A 24,532-nucleotide genomic window follows, 5' to 3' on the forward strand; every position below is an offset into this window, starting at 1 on the left:
AAATACATTACCAGCCATCCTCCAGTGATAATTAGCGCATTTTTGCCCGGTTCAGTAAAAAATGGCTCTGCAGGTTTTTTTCTGCCTCGAGTCTCAGTAGGAGGCTGCTGTCTCCTCTTTACCTGACGGAGGTTTAGCTTCTCACTAATGATAAAACAAATTCATAGTGATAATGGGACTGAGACACTGGCATGACAATGTTGATACTATGGTGCACAAAGTAAGGCAGTCAGCTTGTGTTTACGCATTGTGTTAAAATAATAATAATAAAATTACATTTTGCTAGTATTTGATGCAGGTAGTACAGGGAGATTTCATGATAATCAACTCACTTGACATCCTCTCCATAGTGAAGGTGCATGTCTTCGGTCAAAAGGGAGCATGAAAATCCGATGTTTTCAGCAGTTTCTGGAAGATTCATCCAGTAAAGAAAACAGTTACCATACCAACACTTCAATTTTAAAATTTACTTAAAGTGCCACTGTCATGAAATGCATGATTTTTAGTATGTTATTATTGAAAAAACGGCAGCCGACGTGGACCCGTACGTTTTTTTTTCCTCCAGAAAACATGTTTTTGACGTATACAGCTTTTTGTAACTCCCGCCATGAAAATCCGCTTGAGGGATTTGTTTTCGAGAAGAACCAGGAAGTGACGTAAAGGACAGACTTGCCCTCAAGTGGACTCATTTGTTTCCATTTGTTTTACCTCTGGGAAGGTAGCTCATTCTTCCTTCGTGTTAGCCAAAATGCCGGCTCGTTGCATTGCTGGACATTGCTTGAACACTCGGGAGAATGGATTTACCCTTCATAAGTTTGCAAGAGACCTGGATTGCACGGGTGCAGAGGATGAGAGCTTCGTGGGTTCCAAATGACAGATAGGTGTGTATACAGCTACTAAAAAAAAAATAATAGTTTGGGGCGGACCACGTAATTGGTCTCTCATAACGTAACAAAAGATCCACGTACGAAAGGTGTCGATGTGGACGTCGGACGGCGTCGGGCTGCTGCGTCGCTTCGGCAGCAAAGACTGCGCTTTGGGCTCGCATATGGCGGCAGCTTTGAAAAACGCTGCACAATGCAGCACTCAGCCGCGTGCGACGACAACGCAGTAAAGCACCCCAGCTCGACTGTGTTGTTCATAGCGTACTGCGGCTATGAACAACCCCCTAAAGCAGCCCGGCTCTGCTTCATTATAAACCACCACGGCGCCGAAAATGAGCCACACTGGCTAAGGTGCTGCATTCCCCGTGTCGACTTCGGCGAAGGCTGTGCGTCGGGCTTGCGGACGGCTCGAAAGAACGCAGCCGACAATTCCTCACTCAGCCGCATTCGGCGACAACGCAGTAAAGCGCCCTGGCTCGACGGTGTTGTTCATCGCGTACTGCGGCGGCTATGAAACACCCCCTAAAGCAGCACGGCTCGGCTCCGTGATAAGCCACCTCGGGACCGAAAATGACCCACACCGGCCGGCTGCAATGACCCGTGATGGCTCATCTCTGCCGTGGAAGTGGATCGGAAGGGAGGCGGTTTGGCAGTGATCGCATATCATCTGAATATGAAACAATAGTGCAATATTGCCCCGGTAACTTCACTCGGTTGTGTGGTGTTCTCCTTTTCGAAAAGAGCTTCTGTGTGAGAAGGGGAGAGTTCGTCTCCCATAGTTCGGGTGCACCGTGTGTTTTCATTGGTGAATGTCTGGGTGACGTCACGGACAGAGGATGGAACCAATATGGCGACCACTTGGATGTCGTAGAATGCAACTTCTACAACTTTGCGCATAGATGACGGGCTCTCCACTCACATTTATTTTTTCCATATATAGACATTGAAGTGAATAATTTCATATGTATTTTTCATTAGAATATCTATTTTAAAATGTTTATAGGTATGACACTTGACTTTTAAGTATCAATATCTGTGTATTAGCTTTAGTTGCTTGTATATGTCGGCACTTCTCATTGAATGTGTCACAGTGGAACCTCAGGTTACAAAAATAATTCGTTCTGTGACCCAGTTTGTTACCGAAAACATTCTTAAACGAACTTAAACTGAAATGAATAAAAATGTAGCTAATCAGTTCCAGCCTCAAAATTAAATTATACATACTTTTTTAACCATTGTATGTTTTAAAACAAAGTGCAATTTAGAAGTAAGTGAAAACACATTATAAATACATAAAACTTTTCAAATTTTTCATTTTGCTAAAAGAAGGAGGACTACAGTTACTCATTGAACAGAATGTTCTCCCATAATAAAATGGGTAAATTCTGTTATATTTTCTTTTGTCTGTATCTTTTGTAATTAATTTGTTTATTTTGGCACAACAAACTAATCACCTATCTCAATATTCAATAAACACACATACTCTAAATAGTATTTTTTGACCAAAAATAATTTCCTGACCTCATTTCCCATGTCCATCACAAACTTTATCAAGATTTGTGATTGGAAAATCAAAGATGTTGAGGGGGAAGTTCCGCCTAGAACAGATTTCCAAATTACGCTACTTAATTTCTATCCTACATTCAAGCTTTATGCACAGTCAATGATTATGCAGTGAGCGTACAGAGATCCTTCAGTTCATCTGAAGACCGTTCTCAAACCGAGAATAATCCATGACCATAGGTAATGTACAATTTTTTTTTTTTTACCTAACCAACATTGTTTGTAGATAGAAGCATTCATAACCCAACGTTCTGCTGTACCTTTCTTATCTCCAGTCAAAACCCAGATCTTGATATCAGCCTGGGCTAGTTTGGCGATGGTTTCTGGTACGCCATCCTGCAGTTTGTCTTCAATGGCTGTCGCTCCAATCAGCTGGACAGACAGGAACAGACGTTATGTTTTTGAGAACATTTGAATTTAATAGAATTTTCAGATAAAGAAAAGAGATTTGCCGACAAATATGACAACTTTCAAGACAGCGGAGAAGAGAGAAGATAAATGATCTGTTGGCTGGTCTGAAGAAACAGCGGTGTGTGTTTCTCACAGCAGAGACATCAATGACGCTGCTGTGAATGCTCGCTACCTCATTGCAAATGAAATTGCAGTGGCTTCAAAACCATTTGTTGAGGGAGAATTTGTAAAAACATTCATGATGAAGGCAGCTGAGATTGCGTGCCCTGAAAGCCTGACAAGAAACACTGTTGCAGAAGGGATTTCTGACCTTTCACTGGATTTGGACAGACAGTTACAGCACGAAATAACGTCATTTATTGTGTTGTGTGCAAGCATGGACATTAAGACGTTGCACAACTGGTCATTTTCATCCACGAAGTTGATGACAAATTGACCGTCACCGAAGAGCTCGGGAGAGAGTACCAACGAAAGCTACAATGATAGTAACTGATAATTTCACCGCACTCGTTATCAGAATTAAAATGTTATACACTCTTCTTGCACTTGTTTAGGGAACAGGATTATGTTACTTTTATATATATTTCTGCCTGAGAAATGACACCCTGATATAGTTCTGTGATGTACTTGTGTGAATAACTGAGGCATTGTGTGTTCTTTTTCCTCAGAATTGAAAAAAAAATGTTTTCTGATTAATAATGATGTTGTGTTCGTCTAACAACCATGAAGTTTTTGTTTTTAAGTTATAAAGTATATAACTTGGTGTATAAAGGCCATGATTTACGAGTCCGGCCTTCTTCGTATTAGATTTTCCTTCATGCAGACCCTGAGCTAGAATGAGTCTGACATCCTTGATTTAGACAAATGAGTCCCTATTCAAACAAAAGCTTCACCCTTTTCCACTCACCAAAAGGTTTTTCTCAATCATCTCATACACTTGATCCAGCGCAGCCTCTCTGTTGACCATTGTCACCTGAGCCTCCATATGTTTTTTGGACCACGCTTCATACTCGGCACTGCTGATGTCTTTGTAGCACAAGCATAGTGTTCTCAAGGTCTCGCTAGCAAATTTCTGCAATGGGAAATAACCCAGTATTGACAACACCTCCCTGCGTTTTAAATGTCCAATAATAGACTGAAAATTCATGGAATGAGTTAAGCAAAATAAGCTCACATCCAGCGCAGACTGAGTAGACTCCTTGTGCTTAGAATTGGGTGAAAGTCGCTGGTAGATGACTGTATCAGCTCCTTTACAGTAAAGACGAATACGACCATCAGGAAACTTCACTGAAAGGGTAAAAGATAAACATTTAATCAGATTCGAACTGCTCCCCTTAAAACGACAGTACTATCATTGTAACTAAAAACTTGGCATTTGCGTGAGTACTCATACAGATGATGGACATGCGTTTGCGATCAGAGTTGAAGTCCAGCAGCGCTAACATCTGGAAGGTTTTCTCCTGTTCCATCTCTCTGATGGTGATGGTGTCCTGAGTTCGGGAAAGAAAGACAAAGCCAAAGTTCCGAGCTGCTGTCACCAATGCACCCTCGTCTGGAGACGCTGCTTGGTACACCAACTCGCCTAAAAGAAATAACCACCACAAAAAAAGAAAAAATAAATCATAAATTGTTAATAATTGTATAGAATATGTGCTAAATAATTATATTGTAATCATTTGAAGTTATACAAAACATAAGTGCCACTACCATTTTCCTTAAAGGTCCACTGTCATGAAATGCATGATTTTTAGTATGTTATTAATGGGGAAAAAAAGGCAGCAGGAATGGAACCAGCCGTTTTTTCCCCACAAAATATGATTTTGATGTCTATGGCTTTTTGTAACTCCCGCCGTGAAAATCCTCTGGAGGGATTTGTTTTCAAGAAAAACCAGGAAGTGACGTTAACAGCAGCAGCGCACTTAGGCTGGCTCGTCTGTTTATACTAGTTTTACCTGCTGAAAGATAGCTCGTTGTTCCTTCGTGTTAGCCAAAATGCCGGCTCGTTGTATTCCTGGATATTGTTCGAACACTCAGGAGAATGGATTCGTTCTTCATAATTTTCAAAAAGACCCGGTGCGTCGTGAAAAATGGATTGCACAGGTGCAAAGGACAGGTAGGTGTATATAGAGTTACTTATAAAAAAAAAAAAAGTTGGGAGGGGGGGGAACGTAATCCTCTCATAACTTAACAAAAGATCCGCATACGTAAGTCAGGGGTGCTAAATGTGTTGATGTGCGCGTCGGACGGCTTCTGCACAGAAGGCGCAGAATGACAGCCTACACACGACCTTGTTGACAAGGCCGAGCCGTTCTTGTGGATCGCCGCCAGTGTGATGGTCTGAGCGCTGATGGTGCTGAAAAGTCTTTTTGTGATTAATGCGCATGCGCGTATATTTTGTAAACTTCCAGCCAATCTGAAACATCCGCATCCAGGCTTCAACGTGTGCCATTCGACAACTTGTCGCCGAGCGTTCATGTTCGCTATGGACATCTCAGAAAGACGAACACAGTGAACGTAAAGATGTGTATGCTTTTGTTTAAAGGTTGGGTTAGGGTTACGGTCAGGATATCTCATGTTAGCTCACGCTTTGTAGAAGAAGGTGAACTATGAGAGCGGGGAATTTCCCAGTAACCTGTTTCAGTTCCCCTGTTAGTAACCGATGCAGAGTAATCACAAGGGGACTTTTCAGCACGGGGGAGCGGTCAGACCGTCACACCGGCCTTGTCAACAAGGTCGAGCTGGCCTTGTGGATCGCAACTTTAGCCCTGACAAGTAGGTTAATCGGGCGGGGAGGTGGTTTGGCCGGGCTCTCCCCCCACCGGCCACCAGTGTCTGGGTACCCTACTTTGCGCGTCGGCTTGCCGGCAACGGCTCCTCATCAGCTCGCTCGCTATGGCTCGCCCGCCAGCAACTGCTTGCTCACCGACGCGGAGGTGGTTAGGCCGCGTGTGGGAGGAGAAAGGTCTTCCCCCCGCCCGGCATGGGTCCTACCGAGGACGCTACATACTGTCAGGGAATCTGTTGTTAATTAGAAGTGATCTGCGCATCATCAAAATATGGCTCGAAATGATAGGGTAATAATGTCCAGGTCATTTCACTCAATTGTGAGACGTTCGCTTCTTCGAAAAGAGCTTCCGTGTTCCATAGCAAGTTGCCACTACATGTTTTCAATGGCGAATGTCCCGGTGTAACATCTGCTGATGACTTTGCAGGGAATATGGCGACCACTTGGATGTCGAATGAGACTCCCGCAACTTTGCGCATGGATGACGTGGTCTCCGCTCATATTTATTTTTTCGTATAGACATTGAAGTGAATAATGTTATATGTATTTTTCATTACAATATCTATTTTAAAATGTTTATAGGCATGACAGTGGAGCTTTAAACAAAGTCATTTGAAAAAAAAAGAAAAAAAATCACAATTACCGTCCTTGTTCTCCACCATGACAGTGTGACAAATGGAGAGGAGTCTGAAGAAGTCAATCGCATCTTTATCCTTCTTGGATCGCAAACAGGCAACAAGGGAATTATCCATGAACTGGAATTTTTTGTCAGCATACTGATTCCAGCTCCAGTCCACTGGCTTTTAGGAAAGTGAAGTTGATAACTATAATTAGATTTTTTTTCTGAATAGTGGAATTTAATGAATGAAGCTAACAAAACATAGTATTTTATTTTATTTATTTTAGTATTAAGTTACTTTTCCCCGATCCAGACTCACGCCCTCAGCGGTAGTTGGGTTACCTGTTGAGATTAAGGCAAGACATCAAAGTAATATCATTTTACGATACAAGTGTATGTACTGTGTTTGAAATACTACAGTTACCATAGCTGTGTCCGGCAATGGTACATTTTTTGAACTGCATGACATTTTGTGTCAACGTCCCTGTCTTGTCTGAGAAGATGTATTCAATCTGTCCAAGCTGCTCATTCAGGGTGGTGGTTCGAGCCTGTCAAGAAATGGTTGAGAAAGAATTGTCACTATCAAGGGTCATGCTCAGGAGAAAGGAAGTAATCCCAAGAACAAAGGGCCATTCCACACCTTTGGTAAACACACAATTTCAGTCATAACAAACGTTCAGGTTACACCTACAGGAAAAAAAAAAATCCAAGCAAGTTTCAATTTTCAGCTAGTAATGCATTAATTACAAGTGTACCTTTGCCGGTGTGTCTTTCTCTGCATAGTACATCTGTAGGTCCCAGTTGATGAAATTACTCTGGCCTAGACGAATCACCTCCACACTGAGCACAGATCAACAAAAGAGTGGTTTTACACACAGCCGTATTATCTTTTAGATCAACTGTGATTTATTGTAGAGCTCGTCATTTCGAAATCTAGGAAATCTGGAATCTGTGACTAAAACTCACAGAATATTGAGTTATAAGTATCAGCAGAATGAAAAAAAATAAAATCATATAGGAACCTCAAAAACTCCACTGTGACACAGTAAAACGTATGACATAAAAGGGATCACCTAAACAGGAAACAAAAATAAAATATATATATATATATATATATATATATATACACATATATATATATATATATATATATATATATATACCCCCATGGGGAACACATTCTACATATGCACAGTAGAAATGTTGAAATCCATATGACAGAGACCATCTAAAAACAATACACAGAGGCACCTTCATAAAATGGACCAAAATATAATGGATATCTAATAAAACAACTCATCGAGAATGAACAGTGTCCAAAAATAATTTGTCAAATTTATATTTTATTTATCAAATAAAAGGCTTCTTGACAAAGTCTGTGATAAACTGATGTGGCAGCCATTGATGCTTATTGTTCATTGTGCATTCAGTACTGGCAGAAAAAGAAGCACGGGTGTATTGCTCAAATGTCTGTGTGAAATATGTTGCCAACAGCAGCTTCAGCACTTCTGTTCATTGTGTTTTACTGTTCTCCTGCCGATAACTAAACGGCTGATAACTGCATCTGTGACGGTGGATCTTATTCCTCACATGAGAAGGATTTACAACAAGTACCATACTGTAAAATTCACTGCCCAAAACAATTAGCAATTAACTGCAATATACTGTAGTGCCAAGGCTGATGTTATCAGGAAAAGAAATGATACAATAGCATACAGTATACGGTGCTCTTGAGGTAAACAGGTACAGTACCTCTGTTCTGACAAGCTTGAGTTCATGTCTATGCTTTTTTTTGTGCTTCTATAGGTCTGCTATTACCAAAAGTCCACAGTTTCGACTTTTAATGAGTTATGCACTAGGAGGAATTTGAGAGCATATGCGCATCTATCCATTCATTCATTTTCTGAGCAGCTTTTCCTCACAAGTGCTGCGAGAGCGTATGCAATTTTTTTTTCATTAATAAAAGGTTATATAATTTTACCAGAATCATGCCCTCTTTTAGCGGTAATTTGCAGCTTGCTTTTGAATAAAAAATTATTACAAAAAAAGTAGTAATTTTACTAACCTCACATAGAGTGAAATAGGCACCATGGTGTTCAAAACAATGATATAGCCCCAGAAGCTGAGGAATCCTCTGTAGGATGTACTATCATCTCTACCATCATAGATATACCAGGCATTGGACCCGATTTCTTCATACCAGAAGCTGTGACCAATGGCAAGTCCTGCTGCCACCAGGATCAGGAGGACAAAGATCTACAAAGTTGCCAGACCAAAACACAAATTATGTAGTAGTCTTGACAAAAATACACAGATCATCATAAAATTGCATGTCCCTTATGGTTCAGGGATGTGTTCAAATAATAAATGTGTTTGGCTGGTTGGTTTGAAAACCGAAAGCAGAATGTAATACACTCTTGCTGGAACTCATGACCTTCTGTTTGGTTCTCACACGCTCACGTTTTTTTGGGTTTTTATAAAGAGCACAGAGTACACATACACCAGAAGCACTCCTAATGACTATCTCAAGATGTTATTAAATGGCTTTACATTATTTGAATATGGTGTAAAATAAAATTTACTACGACTATTATGCCTAATTTTTAAGGGATGAAAGAACATCTAAAGATCAGGAACTCCTCTTTTGATGCTTTTTTTGTACAGTATAGTAGTGAATAATGGTGGATAGGGGAGCTGTCATTGCCTCGAGTTTAACATAGTGTTGTGAATGTTTTTATTACACCAGAAAGGAGTTGAGATTGAATCTACAGTGCCTCTACTGGTTGCTGCAAAGTAGGGCAATCTAGAGTATTATGGGATAATGGCATCAAGAATATTAACAATAAATCCCACATGATCAAGAAAAATGTCCACCCCAAACAGTGAGACAGCACCGTATGTCTCAGTGTATCAAACCACAAAATCAGTAATAGATCTAACAAATTTGAACTCACCGTGTACACCATATAGTTCATTAGCTCGTCAATCTTGGTCCTCTTGAACCTTGTCTTTCCACCATTTCTCATGATTTTTGTGTCAGCACCTTCAGAGATTAAAAAAAAAGATGAGAAAATCATGAACCTTGTTCACTCTTCAGCAGAACACATATCTGACGTCATTTATAGAACTCCAGAAATATTCTTGTCAGATTGAAATTCAACTGGTAGAATATTTATCTTGTGGAAAAGCATTTGGACCTGCAAAAATGACGAGTCCATGGCATTCTTCAGTATTTCTGATCTTGCAACCTCGCAGCAGCATGTTGTCCAGGTCCAGGGGATATTGGGCTTTCTTCCAGTGCATCACCCCTGTGAACTTATCCAGGCGGTTGTTGGGCTCTTCACACTCAATCAGAGCTATTAAATAGAAGTTGGTAAAATAAATTGCCCTGTTTTTCTATTGCATTTAGGAAATAGCTCTTTTTTAATTAAAACCTAAATGCTGACTTTCAGACTATGGCTAAAATAATAATCCTACAAATCATTTAGCTATTGTAGAGCTCTGTTAGATAAAATATACAAAAAATAAAAAACATTAATTCTTAGCTTTAACTTACTAATTGTTATTTCTAAAATGATTTATATTACATATAGGTTTTAGAAAGTGATGAAATTCAATATTGAGACTGAATAGGGTTGCATATAATACTATACAGTATAACTGCATATCCATCCATCCATCCATCCATTTTCTTACACCCTGAACTGGTTGCCAGCCAATCGCAGGGTACATGGAGACAAACAGCCACACTCAAAAACACACCAAAGGGCAGTTTGGAGTATCCAATTAATGTTGCATGTTTTTGGAATGCAGGACCGAAGTGCCTGGAGAAAATCCACGCAGGCATGGAGAGAACATGCAAACTCCACACAGGTGGGTCCGTGATTGAACCCAGGATCTCAGAATTGTGAGGCCAACGCTTTACCATCTGATCCACCATGCCGCCCAACTGCATATCCTCCAACAGGAAAAAATGTGCATGAGTTACCATCAAACTGAGCCAATTGACGTTCCTCCTGTAGTCTTTCATCAGTTACTCGAAGTCCCATCTTAAACTTTAGGTTGGTCTCTCTGAAGAGAAAAAAAAAATGGAAAAAACAAAGATCTTACTGCTAAACTTGAAAGACTGTTGGTCACTCACGAGAATTCAGTGTTGATGAGCACAACAGAACGTAAAAGAAAATAATGGCTTACAACAGCTACTTGGGTTCTTTTCATCTACCTGGTATCCAATGGAGATATTTGAGCATTTCTGGTTCGACTACAATTGTTTGGATAAAAGGCACGTAGCTGCGTACTTTTTTGGCTTCGCACACTCTCCAGTTAACACAAATCTGTCATTTACTCCCCCACAAGCTAGTAGTGATGGGCACGGCAGTTCTTTTCAGTGTACTGAAGCACTCAAATCAGTTATTTAGTTTCATTCAAAAGATTCATTCACAGAGTCATTCAGTCCTTTTTTTTTAATAATTTAAGTGCTACCTCATTCTGTTAATGATCCATGCCTGAGATTCATGTTCACTTGTCACATTCAATGAAGCACTATATGCGTTGTTATCGTAAAGTAGGAATGGCGGGGGGAATGAAAATAAATTTAAAAAAAAAACTTTGCATGCATCAAGCTAAGCTAAATGCCATTTGCACCTATCACTGTTGTTGTCTCTCTCATTAATGGAAAGTGTCTAAGTGTTGAGAAACGCTACACGAGTTCAATGTATTATTATTATTATTACTATAAAATAAAAAAATGCTTCAATAATCACACTCATAGAGGGAATGACATACTTGTGTGTATATACATACACTTGTTTTAAATTTAGATTTACAGTATTTTAAATATGAGTGGTCGTTTTCATCTGCTTGACTGACTCAAAATTAGTCGTTAGTTTGAAGAAATAGTTGCTTGTGAAAGCTATTTCCCGCGAGAACATCAGGAATAGCCGTTGAAATCACACCATGAGTACACTCACTGCGTAGTACGTCGTTCCTCTTGCAAACAAATCACTCATCATACTTCCACATTGCGTCTCAGCGGATCACAAAAAAACAAGTTCACTTAAAACCTTCCCCTGCCTAGACGACGCTGCCTGATGCTGGCTGCTCATTGGTCATTCGCCGAAGTGAGTGCTATCACTGCCAAGTCGCAAATCAGTCCTAAAATCGTGCTTATGACTGTTTGAAGAACGGTGCACGATTTAGTGGTGACGACATATCCATTACAGAAGTTGATTTCAGGTATAAAGTGTACCATGTTTTTCAAATTGCTTTCTATGGGATTCACAAGTCTCAGGAAAACACAAGCCTCCATGATTTTACAGTCAACCTCAGACTTCAATAGCAGATTTGTGCACATCTTTCCTGGTTATGCACATTGGGTGGGCCAAAAGACTGGATAGACGAATATGAATAAAAAAAATGTTCAAAAAACATGCATATGAATAGGAGAATGTAGACCTAAGTCTTTTCACCCCACTATACATTTTTGCATCTGCATTTTCAAAGGAGTTTATAATAGAAAACACCATTTTTAAAAATAAAAACAGTTGCCTCACCCATCAAGCTCTGCTGTTTCCACATAGCACAGGCTGTTTGGGTTTGTGCTGGATAACAGCAAAATATCCGCCTGTAAAAATGAAGAAAAAAAAACAATACAATCTGACACATTGATCAAGTAATGCAACACCTCTGTAGAAATGTTTGGTCAGGGGCAATTTTAATGCCAAAAATTACTAAACAGGGTAAAATGGTTGTTAAATGGAATACATGACCTTACATGGCGTCTCATCTTTATACAATACTTCTTCAGACATCATAAAATTAACCAACCTTTACATAGTTATTAGAAACTAGCTAAAGCGTCACATCACTATTAAAACACTATTCTCAATGGTTTTAGCAGCGGAGATACAATTCATATTTTTATAATTTATAATCCAGTGCATTATGAAATATATATACACTGTAAACCTTACCTTTAGATCAACAAAATCCCAAAACCAATGACAATGCTTTCTGTAAAAAATAATCTGTATTGCATAGCAAGATTTTGCTTACAAAACTGCCACACAAATTGTGGACCTTAACAGCACACTGATTACGTCTGGCAGTCAAAACCAATTATTTGAATCAAATGTGAAACTAAAAACAATACCATGATAAATTATTACAGTATAAATAAAATAATGACATGCGACCATCCATCTATATCCATTTTCTATGCCTCTTGTCTTCATTCAATTCCCAGATTACAAGGAACCTATCCCACTTATCTTTTAGTACACCCTGCACCGGTTTCCAGTCAGTTTCTGTCCAAATTATAGACAATCATTCAACAGTCACATTCACAGCTGTGGGCAATTTGCACGTACCGGAACAAAATCATTTTTCTTCAGACGAACTACATCTCCAACCTCGATGTGTCTCCACTTTGACTCCTGAAATCTGCGCCAATGAACGTAAAAAAGGAATGGTGTGGAAATGAGACCAGAGAAAAAAAACAAACATATTTTGATCTCAAATGGATGCAATTTAACATACATGAAATACATGTTTTGGGAAAAATAACACTGGTATTTTTAACTACTGAACCAAACAAAAGACATTACGTCAGTCTTTTTTTTTTTTTTTTTTAAATTGGTATCTTTATTAAATATTCGGCAAAAAGTAAAATAGCTAATGCCAAGTTAATTTCTGACCTGCCATCAAGCAAGACCTCACATTTCCGGTTATTAATCTCCTTGTCCATCCTGTGTCGAGCCTGGAAGGCAAAAGCAAGTAAAAGAGACAGTCAGTTAAAGAGAGAATAGGAAATAATCAAATCTTTCAAGCTTTAGAAAAGAGAAGTATCTCTCACTCAACAAAACATTTCGAAGGGTGTCACAGTTTTCATACATCTGAAAATACTGAATGTCAAATGGCTGTCCAATAGTCATCTAATAGTCTAATTAGATATGTTATGTACATTTTAAATTCTATATTCTTTGTATTACTGTCAGCAAGTTGATTTTCTTACAAGGTCATCCACCAGGTCTTTGATGGCAGTTACTCCCAGAACCACAACCAGAGGAATCAGAGTGGTGTACCAAGGCAGAGTAGAAATTGTTGGAATACTCTAGGAAGACAAAAAAAATATGTAAATTGAAGCAGGAGATAATTTCTGGTGACTTGTTATATACACTCAAGATGGACATAAAAGGCATGCAACAGGACTTCCAATCATTACTTTGAACAACTCTCTTTTTAAGCTTTAAACAATATGTACTGATAGATTCCGACCTGAATTTCAACATACATATCTAATCAATTGGTACAACAGCCTTCTACCATCTGAAGAACTTATCTAAAGTCAAAGCTTGTAAGTATCAAGAAAACCAAGTAAAGCTCATCCATGCTATTATTTCAAGCAGCCTTGACTATTACAATAGTCTTCTGACTAAACTCCCCTCAAAGAGCATTAAACAGCTGAAGCTCATTTGGAATGCTGCATTTCAGGTTCTGATCGGTACATGAGAACATATTAGTCTGATTTTTAAGTCCCAAAACTGGCTCCCAATTATTTCGAGAAAACATATAAAAGTTCTGCTTCTGGTCTATAAATAATTAAATAATTTACATCCTAGATACATGAACGATATGCCAATGGAATATAAACCCAGTAGGGCGCTGGGAGCTCCAGTCTCAGGTCAAATAGTAGAGCAGAGTACTATGCAAACATGGTGAAGCAGGATTTCGCTATTATTCTGCAAGCAAATGGAATAATGCAAACAGAAGTGATATCAGCCCCAAGTGTAAATGTTTTTAAGTCCAGGTTGAAAACTCTTTATCTCATACTTTTTGGAATAGTTCCACTTTTAAAATGTATTTCTTGCACCATAGTAAGTTTCTTATGGCTTGGCTCGTTAGGGGTCGCTACAGCGTGACATTTCAGATGCACGCTCATCTTTGTTTGGCACAGTTTTTACGCTGGATGCTCTTCCTGACGCAATGGCTCTCGGGGAGTGGAGGCCCTAGTGGGATACGAAAACATGACCCCTGGTTTACCAAACCAATGCTCTAACCACTGAGTTATGGGGCCCGGTTATACGCTGTTTTAATTGGACTACCCCCCACCCTAACATCTTTGTTTTAGATCTTTAGAAGCTGGGTTGTTTTGTTTTGATTGTAAGTGCTTTTGATCATGAGAACCACATTCAGTTACGTTACCTGAAATGCGCTATTTAAATAAATATGCTCTGCTTTTTCTTCACTGTAATTACGGCATTACGTTATTGCTTAGGATATTTACCTGTAGGATAAGAAGAGCCAAGAAATAGAGGTTGGCAACTCTCTTGAACTGCTCGTACAAGTTTAGGGGAAGGAATGTGAAAACGTTGTATTTGTATGTCTTGATGGCATTCCCCTGCAACAATGACAAATGTTGATGAGCATAAAGCCATGAAGAGGAAGTATTCAAAATCACGCAACAGAGACAACATTATTTTTTATGATCGCATTACAGTTAAAAAAAAAAAAGTTACACAAAGGTACTGTAAACTAATTATATGGACTAGTTGACAAATAATGGAGCTCCCACTTTGGTTCGTGATAGACTATATTTGTCAGAGAAGATTCCTGATTCAAGTAATTTTGCACTTACAGAGTATCTGCTCTTCTTGATGCATAGGAATACTTTTTTGTCAAATTCCGGTAGATGGTGGTAAGCTCGGTCATTGGCTTTCACCTTCCAGCCAATCTCTATAGAGAGGAAAGAGTAGAATCATAAAGTTTCAGCTTTTCCTGACACCACTGTTGTATAAAGTTGTCCAAAGTGTGGTCATGTAAATATAGAAAATAATTTAAGAGTACTGTCTCATTTAGTTACTTATAGTCACAATCAAACAGTTGAACCTATCACACTTCTACACAACCACAACATTGAAAAACAGAATTGAAAAGTATCTCAAAAATGGAGTTTATAATATATTTAATTATAACATATATAGTTTTTTAATATAGCTATTTCTTTTACTGATGATGGTGTGTGAATCACCCTTTTGTTTGTATCTAACCATCCATCCATTTTCTGAGATGCTTATCCTCACAAGGGTCGCGGGAGTGCTAGAGCTTATCCCAACTATCATTAAGCAGGAGACGGGTTACACCTTGAACCGGTTGCCAGCCAATCACAGGGTACATAGAGACAAACAACAGCCGCACTCACAGTCACACCTAGGGGCAATTTAGAGTCTCCAATTAATGTTGTATGTTTAAGGAGAAAACCCACACAGCCACAGGGAGAACATGCAAACTCCACCCAGGCAGAGCCAGGATTTGAACCCAGGACCTCAGATTTGTGAGGCCAATGCTCGAAGCACTTGCACCTCCCTGCCACCCCTTTTGTTTTTACTGAATTTTAAACATCACCAACCACAATAAAAAATTTAAAAACTGAAATCCCTAACCTTTTTGGTTTATTAAAGAAAAAAACATTTTCACCCAAGCCACGCCTTCTTTTACAATATTTGATTCATTTTATTTTTATTTTTAGCATTGGATATTTTATATTAATTAAGATAGATGGGATGGATCAATGGTCTTTGGTGCCTCACCACTGGGTCTAATTTCCACTGGGGGCTGCGGGGCTCCTGGCATCTCCTCTTGCTCCTCATCTGTGCTCACGTCCAGCTCATCATCTGTCTCATCATCACTGTATGGCATGACCTCATCATTGGGCCCCACAGAGCCGTGGGTGCCCACACGGCGCATACTCATTGTGACACGGCAGGTAGCTCTGCGAAAGAAGAAATATTCAGGTTTTGTTAACAGTGATGTGCTCCCAGTAAGTAAAAGCTCTAAATTGCAACAGGTAAACATTTAAAGTACGGGAGGCTAGGATAGGAAAAATGTGCAGTGGGATGATGGGGATGGCTCACTGTTAAAAGGTAACCAGTTTCCCCACTTCCCCACATGAGCAAAATGTAACAAGTTGTTCCTTTGGAAAGAAAAGCTTACAAACATACTGCCGATAGACGTAACTTTTGCTGAATATTTCTTTGAGCTATGTTGCAGCAGACGTGGCAGAGCGTGAGTGATAAGCTCTGATCAACACCATAAACTACAATTGAATTAATTAATTGAACTATGGAACTGAAGAACACTGCATCCTACTTTCATTTCAGGGCAAAATATCTGCATGTTTTATTGTATTCACTGTGGCAGCTGAGGTGGGCAAATATTACTTGAAAATGTGAGCTATTTTTAAAATCGAACCCACGTCATCATCCAGTTGAACAACATAGCATACGTAAGGACACAACAACCTTAAAATACTCCTGGGGAAATAAGTCATTACGAAAGACACACAGCAACACTGATTCTTAATTGTGATTAAAAAAAAAAAAAACAACTAAAACCCAATCGTGACATTGTTTTTATGTATTGTCTCGCTGTGTCCAATATATTTTATGTGATGATAGTCAATTCAAACAACTGATGGCTGGTACTACCATCAGAATATATCTGTGGTGTGACAAAACACCTAGTAGCTGGAAAATTAAGATGTGTGAGCAGCATGTTTTTGGTGTTATTTAAATATTTTAAATAAATTAATTATTTAAATCTTAAAGTTACGTGAATTAAAATATATCCATCCATCCATTTTCTAAGATGCTTATCCACACGAGGGTCGCGCAAGTGCTGGAGGCTATCCCAGCTATCATTGGGCAGGAGGCCGGGTACACTCTGAAGTGGTTGCCAGCCAATCGCAGGGCACAGAGATAATTTGGAGTCTCCAATGAATGCATATTTTGGGATGTGGAAGGAAACCGGATTGCCCGGAGAAAAGTCACACAGGCACGGGGAAAACATGCAATTTCCACACAGGCAGGGCCGGGATTTAAAGCCCAGTCCTCATAACTGTGAGGCTAATGCTCCAACCAGCTGTGCCTCCGTGCAGCCTTAAAATACATTAAAAGTTACTTTAATTAAAAATATAAATTTGAAATGAAAATGAGTTAGGTTAACAACATTGCTTAAGACAACCTACTAACCCAAAATCATTATAGAGAACATCGTAAATGAAAAACCACCGCAGCAGAAGCATCAACAGACTCAGAAAACGGGTTTGGTGGTATCAGGCTATGGGACGTAACGATGGCAACAACGAGGGAGGGCGGAGTAAGTTATCTACATAGTAGGACAGAGGAGAGCATACCTTGTGACGAAAGTGAAACCTGAGACTTGGGGGATGGGGGTGTTTCAGCTCTTGCTCAGACAGGTGAGGTTAAGAGCAGAGAATTGAAACATTGCACAAGGAGTGACACAAATAAGGTGCCACTCAGTAAGCAACTAAGAGAAGGAAGGAATCGCTTCCCAGGAGGCACATATACAATATGATACTATGACGCAATTTTATTGAAACAAACAAAAGATAACAGTTAAGATAATAATCTCTCCCCAGATACACATAAATGGGCTTTAAATTAGATACCAATTACATTCTATCAATAATTCAATATATATTGAATCATAGAACAGCATACAATATAAGTTTCTGCAATGGAGGGTCTCCATGGTATCCATGACTGTGGCTACACAAGGCCTGTGACAACTGACACTAAAGTAGCAGTGACGTAGGTCATCTCCTTAATACCTGAGGTTCATTTGTCAGTGTTGCGAAGAAATAAAGAGAGCACAAAAAGGCAATAGTTGCTTCCTTTATGAGCTACAATCCAAATCGACGCAAAATGACATCAGATCGCTCATTTTGAAATTTTTATCACTTGTCAGAATGAATTTATTTGTAAGCAAATCCAAACATGTTAGCAAATAATTTATAGTGCACAAGTTAATTCCTATTGCTTATGCCATGACTCTCCCTACAACTGGAGTTGCATGATGACTTACAGCCATCCTTTTTCTGTACTACTTATCCTTACTAGGGTCACGGGCAAGCTAGAGCCTAACCCAGCTATCGTTGGGCAAGAGGCGGGGTACACTCTACAGGTGACCATCCAATCCCAGGGCATACATATAAACAACCATTCGCACACACCTTCACACCTTCAAGCAATTTAGAGTCTTCAATTAACCTACCACAGTTGCACTCACAATCACACCTAGGGGCAATTTAGAGTCTCCAGTTAAAGCATGTTTTTGGGATGTGGGAGGAAACCAGAGTGCCCGGAAAAACCCCACGCAGGCCAGGGGCGAACATGCAAACTCCACACAGGCAGGGCTGGGATTTGAACCCCAGTCCTCAGAACTGTGAGGCCAACGCTCTACAGCTGTTCCACTGTGCCACCCCATTACTTATATTATAAAGCAAAATTACTATTCAAATGAACACTAGTGTGTGTGTTCTGGTCTTCAAGTTCTTATGTAAATAATTTTACAAAATTTTGAAGCCCTTCTAAAAGAGTTACCAAGTGAACAGCAATTCTGTTGTTGTTCCTTGAGTGGCAATGAATGGCACTCATGGACTATAATTGTGTTTTTTCGCCTGTCGTCATATCAACAGGCCACTGACAGATTCACAAAGGATGACTTACTCATTTGTTTTAGTCAGATTCACAAATTTTCAGTGCTGTGTGGAAACCCAAGTATATATCCTCTAAATTAGACGCATACCCCAAGAACAGTTTCACCCTTTAGGATGCTAAACGACAGCTACAGACACGTTAAAAGCAATTTCTGAGGGGCCTCAGCCAGCCAATGACAGGTTTTTAGAAGAAATCACCCCTCCAAATAATCTATACATTTGTAAAAATGGTTGTGTAGTCACCTGAATGCCAAAGGTGGAGGAGTTTGTTATTATTGAGAAAGTCAATTATTTAATGTCTTTTAGGGGAAGAAAATACATCATTATACTGTATGTCGGTGACAGGTGGTGTAGTAAGCCTTCTCCCCAGTTTAGAGATTGTTTCTCAACCTATAATTATACTATATAGCCTCTCACTTTTTTCAAATCATCTTTTTTCTGTACTCACACATATATGTATGTCTACAATTTAAACCACAGCAGTCACATGACATAACAATTGCCAAATAATTAGGTTAACAATGCATCATTGTCAGTGAATGAGAAGATCATAAAACAGGTTGAGTCAAAGATCATTTAATTTGTAGTTTTCTTCATTTGCCTCAGGAAAATAGTGACATTTTTGTGTGAAACTTAAATTTGGTTAAAGAAGAAAAAAATCCCACTTGTATAATGTCTTCAAAGAACAAAAATGGGGAAAAATGATCAATTTAGCCATCTAGTTTTAGTAAATGAATATTGTGATTTGCTCATTTCAGTTAGGATGAATGTTTTTCCCCCAAGGTAAGGTTTCATTGTATAAACCAAATATTGTATAGTGTGCTTTTGTCAATTTGTCTATGAAAAACAGTTGCACCTTTAAGTGATAGGGTGGAGAAGGTGACTATTCCAATCAATTGAGTGTTTGTCAAATGAAGGCTGTTGGGTTTGAGTCAAATAATAATTGAGATTCTCTAGTTCTACAATGAAGAAAATAAGTATTTGAACACCCTACTATATTGCAAGTTCTCCCACGTAGAAATCATGAAGGGGTCTGAAATTTTCACCATAGGTGCATGTCCACTGAGAGAGAGATAATCAAAATAGAATAATCCAGAAATCACGATGTATGTTTTTTTTACGATAATGTTGTTAACCTAACTCATTTTCATTTCTTTCATTAAACTAACTTTTAGTATATTTTAAGGCTGCATGGAGTCACAACTGGTTAAAGCATTGGCCTCACAGTTATGAGGACTGGGCTTTAAATCCCGGCCGTGCCTGACCTGTTAGTCCACCTTTAAAAGTCCACCTCCACTCCATGTTTTATCCTGAATAAGATGCACCTGTGTTAGGTCATTAGCTGCATAAAGACACCTGTCCACCCCATACAAATCAGTAAGACTCAAACTTGTAACATGGCCAAGACCAAAGAGCTCTCCAAAGACACCAGAGTCAAATTGTACAACTCCACACGCCTGGAAAGGGCTACAGAAGAAATTGCCAAGCAGCTTGGTGAAAAAAGGTCCACTGTTGGAGTAAACATTAGAAAATGGAGGAAGCTAAACATGACCGTCAATCTCAATCGGAGTGGTGCCCCATGGAAGATATCATCTCATGGGGTCTCAATCATCCTTAGAAAGGTGACGAATCAGCCCAGGACTACACGACAGGACTTGGTCAATATCCTAAAAAGAACTGGGACCACCGTTTCCAAGCTGACTGTTAGTAATATACTAAGACGTTATGGTTTGAAATCATGGATGGCACGGAAGGTTCCCCTGCTTAAACCAGCACATGTCAAGGCCCAACTTAAGTTTTCCAATGACCATTTGGATGATACAGCGGAGTCATGGGAGAAAGTTTTGTTGTCAGATAAGACCAAAATGTAACTTTTTGGTCATAATTCCACTAACCGTGTTTGGAGGAAAACACATGATGAGTTCCCTCCCAAGAACACCATCCCAACTGTGAAGGAAGTGGGTGGTAGCATCATGCTTTGGGGGTCTTTTTCTGCACATGGGACAGGATGACTGCACTGTATTAAGGAGAGGATGACCGCGGCCATGTATTGTAAGATTTGGGGGAACAACCTCTTTTCCTCAGTCAGATGGGTCGTGGCTGGGTCTTTCAACATGACAATGACCTGAAGCATAGAGCCAGGAAAAACAAGGAGTGGCTCCGTAAGAAGCATATCAAGGTTCTGGCGTGGCCTAGCCAGTCTCCAGACCTAAACTCAATGGAAAATCTTTTTTAGGGAGCTTAAAGTCTGTGTTTCTCAGCGACAGCTCAGAAACCTGTCTGATCTAGAGAAGATCTGTGTGGAGGAGTGGTCCAAAATCCCTCATGCAGTGTGCGCAAACCTGGTGAACAACTACAGGAAATGTTTGACCTCTGTAATTGCAAACAAAGGCGACTGTACCAAATATTAACATCAGCTTTGTCAGGTGTTCAAATAATTATTTGCAGCTGTATCACACAAATAAATCGTTAAAAAAGAAAAATCAGACATTGTGATTTCTGTATTTTTCTTTTTAGATTAACTCTTTTACAGTGGACATGCACCTACGATGAACATTTCAGACCCCTCCATGATTTCTAAGTGTGAGAACTTGCAATATAGCAGGGTGTTCAAATACTTATTTTCTTCACTGTACATTCAAGAAGGAATCGAAGTAAAAATAAATCCACTTAATGTCATTCCACAGAGACCTGATGCTGCCTAGTCTCCCATGCATGTCATCAAGAAATTACTACTCATTATATATTGCTCTCCCTAAATAAAGACGTTAACATCCACTGACAAACTTATTGATGAGGTAGTCTAACTGTTAACTACTGACATTATAACACTATTAGCATAAGGGTTCCAACAGGCCAAGTCAGAAAACAGTGTCTGAACATGTGAATAGCAATGCTGATTACAAATGAAAGTATCTTCCAAACTCTCAATTCCAAATCAAATCATTCTATTAATGCTGATTTTAGATGGGTAAAAATAATGGTCAATTCCTAATAGGACAATATAGCAGCCAGGTAACGAAATTCGTTTTACCTCACTTCTCTGCATAATTGAGCAACAATTTAGACAATCCCTTAAATTAATTATATCTTAAAACATTGTGTGAAAAGTGTTTAATGGGCTTCTGAGGTCAGGGTTCTTTGAAATCCTTCCACACCAAACTCACTGAAACATGCCTGAAGGGATTTGGCTTTATGCACTCTCTCTCTCTCTCTCTCACTCACACACTCTCACACACTCACTCACACACTCTCACACACACACACACACACACACTCACACAAAAATGGGGTTCTCCGAGCTGTCAACACAACATACCCAGCATTATTTTCTAAGATGAGTTAAAATTCTGGGAGAACTTCGTTTTCAGTCCTCATAGTTTAGCGTGAACATCATAACCACAATATTGCTCTTATATTGTAACTGGATGGCGAAGAAAGGGCCTCAGAGTGTATTTCAGTAATTGCATGATCTGCAGTGGAAACTCATCACTATTCAAGATTAATTTGAAATCGCTGCTTGAATTAAAGGATTTTTCTCAGGTAAAATGTCTAACTATATACAGTACTAAGTAAATGTTATCTATTATTTGAGCCGCTTATCCTCGCAAGGGTCCCAGGAGTGGTGGAACCTATCTATTTTCTACCTAGCTATTTTCGTGCAGGAGGGGGGTAACACCCTTAACGAGTTACCACCCAATCGCAGAGCACACATAAACAATCATTCGCACTCACAATCACACATACGGGCAATTTAGAATCCCCAATTAATGCATGTTTTGGGGCGGTGGGAGGACACCGGAAGGCGTGGAGAAAACATACGTATGCACGGGGAGAACATGGAAACGCCACACAGGTTTGGCTGGGATTTGAACCCTAGTTTTCAGCACAGTGAAGCAGACACCATAACTATTTTCCACCGTTCTAAGTGTTATAAAATGTGAAAATATAAAGAAAATTTGATTTCGTTGTGTGTAACTGTAAATACACTAACTGGGTCATCCATTAGATCCACTAGATAAGCGTTATCAAAACAAAACTTGGTGGGTTTTTTTGATCCAAGTGCTGCTTTTCTAAATCACTCATTTGTTTACTTGTCGTGGTTGAATTTTTCAGTGCCGTACAACTTTACAGTGTCATACTGCAACTACACTATTTTGACAATTTGCTTGTGTCAAGTAGCTAAAGAAAGTAAAGCCCCCAATCAGTCATCAAACTGTGTTTTATCTGACGGCTTGGCGTGACAGAGTTTGAACCTTTTGTTTATTTTTTGGCTCAGTTACCACCCTTAAGCACACAGTTCCAGTTCTGATAGGGAGAATGTATCTTAGATACAATGGGGCATACAGGCAAAAACACATTAAACTCTAGTACTCACAAAGATGAATAAAAATGTTCACGGAGCAAGAGCAGTCGCCAGGTGAGGCACTGACACTCCCTCCCAGGTGTTTAAACAAAAAAATAAACACTGTTGAACACTAAACGGAAACGGACCAAGTACAAATGTCTAAAATTGTATGAACGTCTACTCACAAGATGTAGATTTATTGAAGGACTGGAAATGGAACAGCTTGGCAAAAACGGTTCTCTGCGGGTGTCCGGCTGCTGTGTCACCGCACCATGTTTCCTCTTTCCTGGTTGAACAGACACCGTAGCACCCCGCCCTTCCTTGCCTCCTCTTCCTTCCCCCTCCCACCTGTAACCTCACCTGGCCGGCCCACAACAAACCCACGCGACCGGTTGAACACGTTCCACTCTTTAAACAATTGGCCCGTGGAAATGACAACAACAAATAAATAAAAAGAAAGGAAAGAAAAATCAGCGTTGCGTTCAGGGACTCCAGGGACGGGCTATTGGGAATAAAGTGAGCACTGGCCAAGTAGGTGACGAGTTGTCTTGCGCACGTCACGTGGTAGCCTGGATTACATGAATTTCTCTTCCAAATTTGAAACCTCAAAGAAAAAAAAAAAAACATTACATGTCCTATTTGGGCTTTTTAAAGCTGAGTTTGATAAATGTTATCAACCTTGTATTTAATTTTGGCTTCTTGGCCAAAGTGTAAAATTAGCAAATTGACCAGAAACCATTGTGTTCAGAGTACTGTTTTACCGTTGACTGATGTAGGAACTTGGCATTATAGAGCTCGTGTATGTGACGTCAACGTTTTCACGGCGCCATATTGCCGGTCAAACAGAGCTGATTGACATTGTCACTGATCTTGAAAAAAAAAAAAGACAGGATGGCTCATTGGCCACCAAAACTGAAGTCGCTATCCGCCATCATGATACTCCCAAAACAACCATATCGATCTGTGCAGCGGCAGAGATTAACTGTGTTAATCGCCAGTTTCATGGCTAAGAAAACATTCCACAGGTAAGTTAGAAAGATTTACTTTAACACTGTTAAAGTTTGTTTGTAAGTTTTTTTTTTTTTTTTTTTATGGTGGTCTTAATTCACTTGAACAAAGTTTTGTTTATGGTTGTTCACTGTTCACCCTCTGCTTCACCCACCCACCGTTTCTCGCAAAAAAAGCTATGTAAATATTTTCCCAAACTTCATCAGTGGATAAGCAAGAAAAATCCTTTTCTGTGAAATTTTTGATGAATTTCATAATACAGAACTCAAACAGATTTTTCAAATGCGTGGAGGCAAGTTTAAATTTTCTGTCTGAAATACAACTCCACATAGACAACAAATGAACAATGCGTTTAGCATGTATTTTCCCATTGCGAGTCCTTATTTCCAAAAATATA

General features: G+C 39.4%; 1 protein-coding gene across 1 annotated transcript in view; it reads right to left on the bottom strand.

Annotated features, from left to right (window-relative positions):
• atp8b1 (ATPase phospholipid transporting 8B1) overlaps nt 1-23,886 on the bottom strand; it is a 35,323-nt gene extending 11,437 nt beyond the window's left edge. The window contains exons 1-22 of the mRNA XM_061801866.1: nt 23,313-23,886; nt 15,850-16,031; nt 14,898-14,995; nt 14,547-14,660; nt 13,275-13,373; nt 12,958-13,019; nt 12,631-12,703; nt 11,815-11,885; nt 10,251-10,333; nt 9,460-9,618; nt 9,217-9,305; nt 8,328-8,518; nt 7,018-7,102; nt 6,687-6,810; nt 6,561-6,604; nt 6,287-6,443; nt 4,252-4,440; nt 4,033-4,145; nt 3,766-3,930; nt 2,708-2,819; nt 333-408; nt 12-144 (exon numbers count right to left, since the gene is read on the bottom strand). Coding sequence (XP_061657850.1) covers nt 12-144; nt 333-408; nt 2,708-2,819; nt 3,766-3,930; nt 4,033-4,145; nt 4,252-4,440; nt 6,287-6,443; nt 6,561-6,604; nt 6,687-6,810; nt 7,018-7,102; nt 8,328-8,518; nt 9,217-9,305; nt 9,460-9,618; nt 10,251-10,333; nt 11,815-11,885; nt 12,631-12,703; nt 12,958-13,019; nt 13,275-13,373; nt 14,547-14,660; nt 14,898-14,995; nt 15,850-16,012 — 2,400 coding nt within the window. The 5' untranslated portion in view covers nt 16,013-16,031; nt 23,313-23,886. The remainder of the gene's footprint in view (nt 1-11; nt 145-332; nt 409-2,707; nt 2,820-3,765; nt 3,931-4,032; nt 4,146-4,251; nt 4,441-6,286; nt 6,444-6,560; nt 6,605-6,686; nt 6,811-7,017; nt 7,103-8,327; nt 8,519-9,216; nt 9,306-9,459; nt 9,619-10,250; nt 10,334-11,814; nt 11,886-12,630; nt 12,704-12,957; nt 13,020-13,274; nt 13,374-14,546; nt 14,661-14,897; nt 14,996-15,849; nt 16,032-23,312) is intronic.
• Nucleotides 23,887-24,532: the final 646 nt, after the last annotated feature.

This window comes from Syngnathoides biaculeatus, chromosome 17 (assembly GCF_019802595.1).
Source record: "Syngnathoides biaculeatus isolate LvHL_M chromosome 17, ASM1980259v1, whole genome shotgun sequence".
Taxonomy (NCBI): Eukaryota; Metazoa; Chordata; class Actinopteri; order Syngnathiformes; family Syngnathidae; genus Syngnathoides; species Syngnathoides biaculeatus.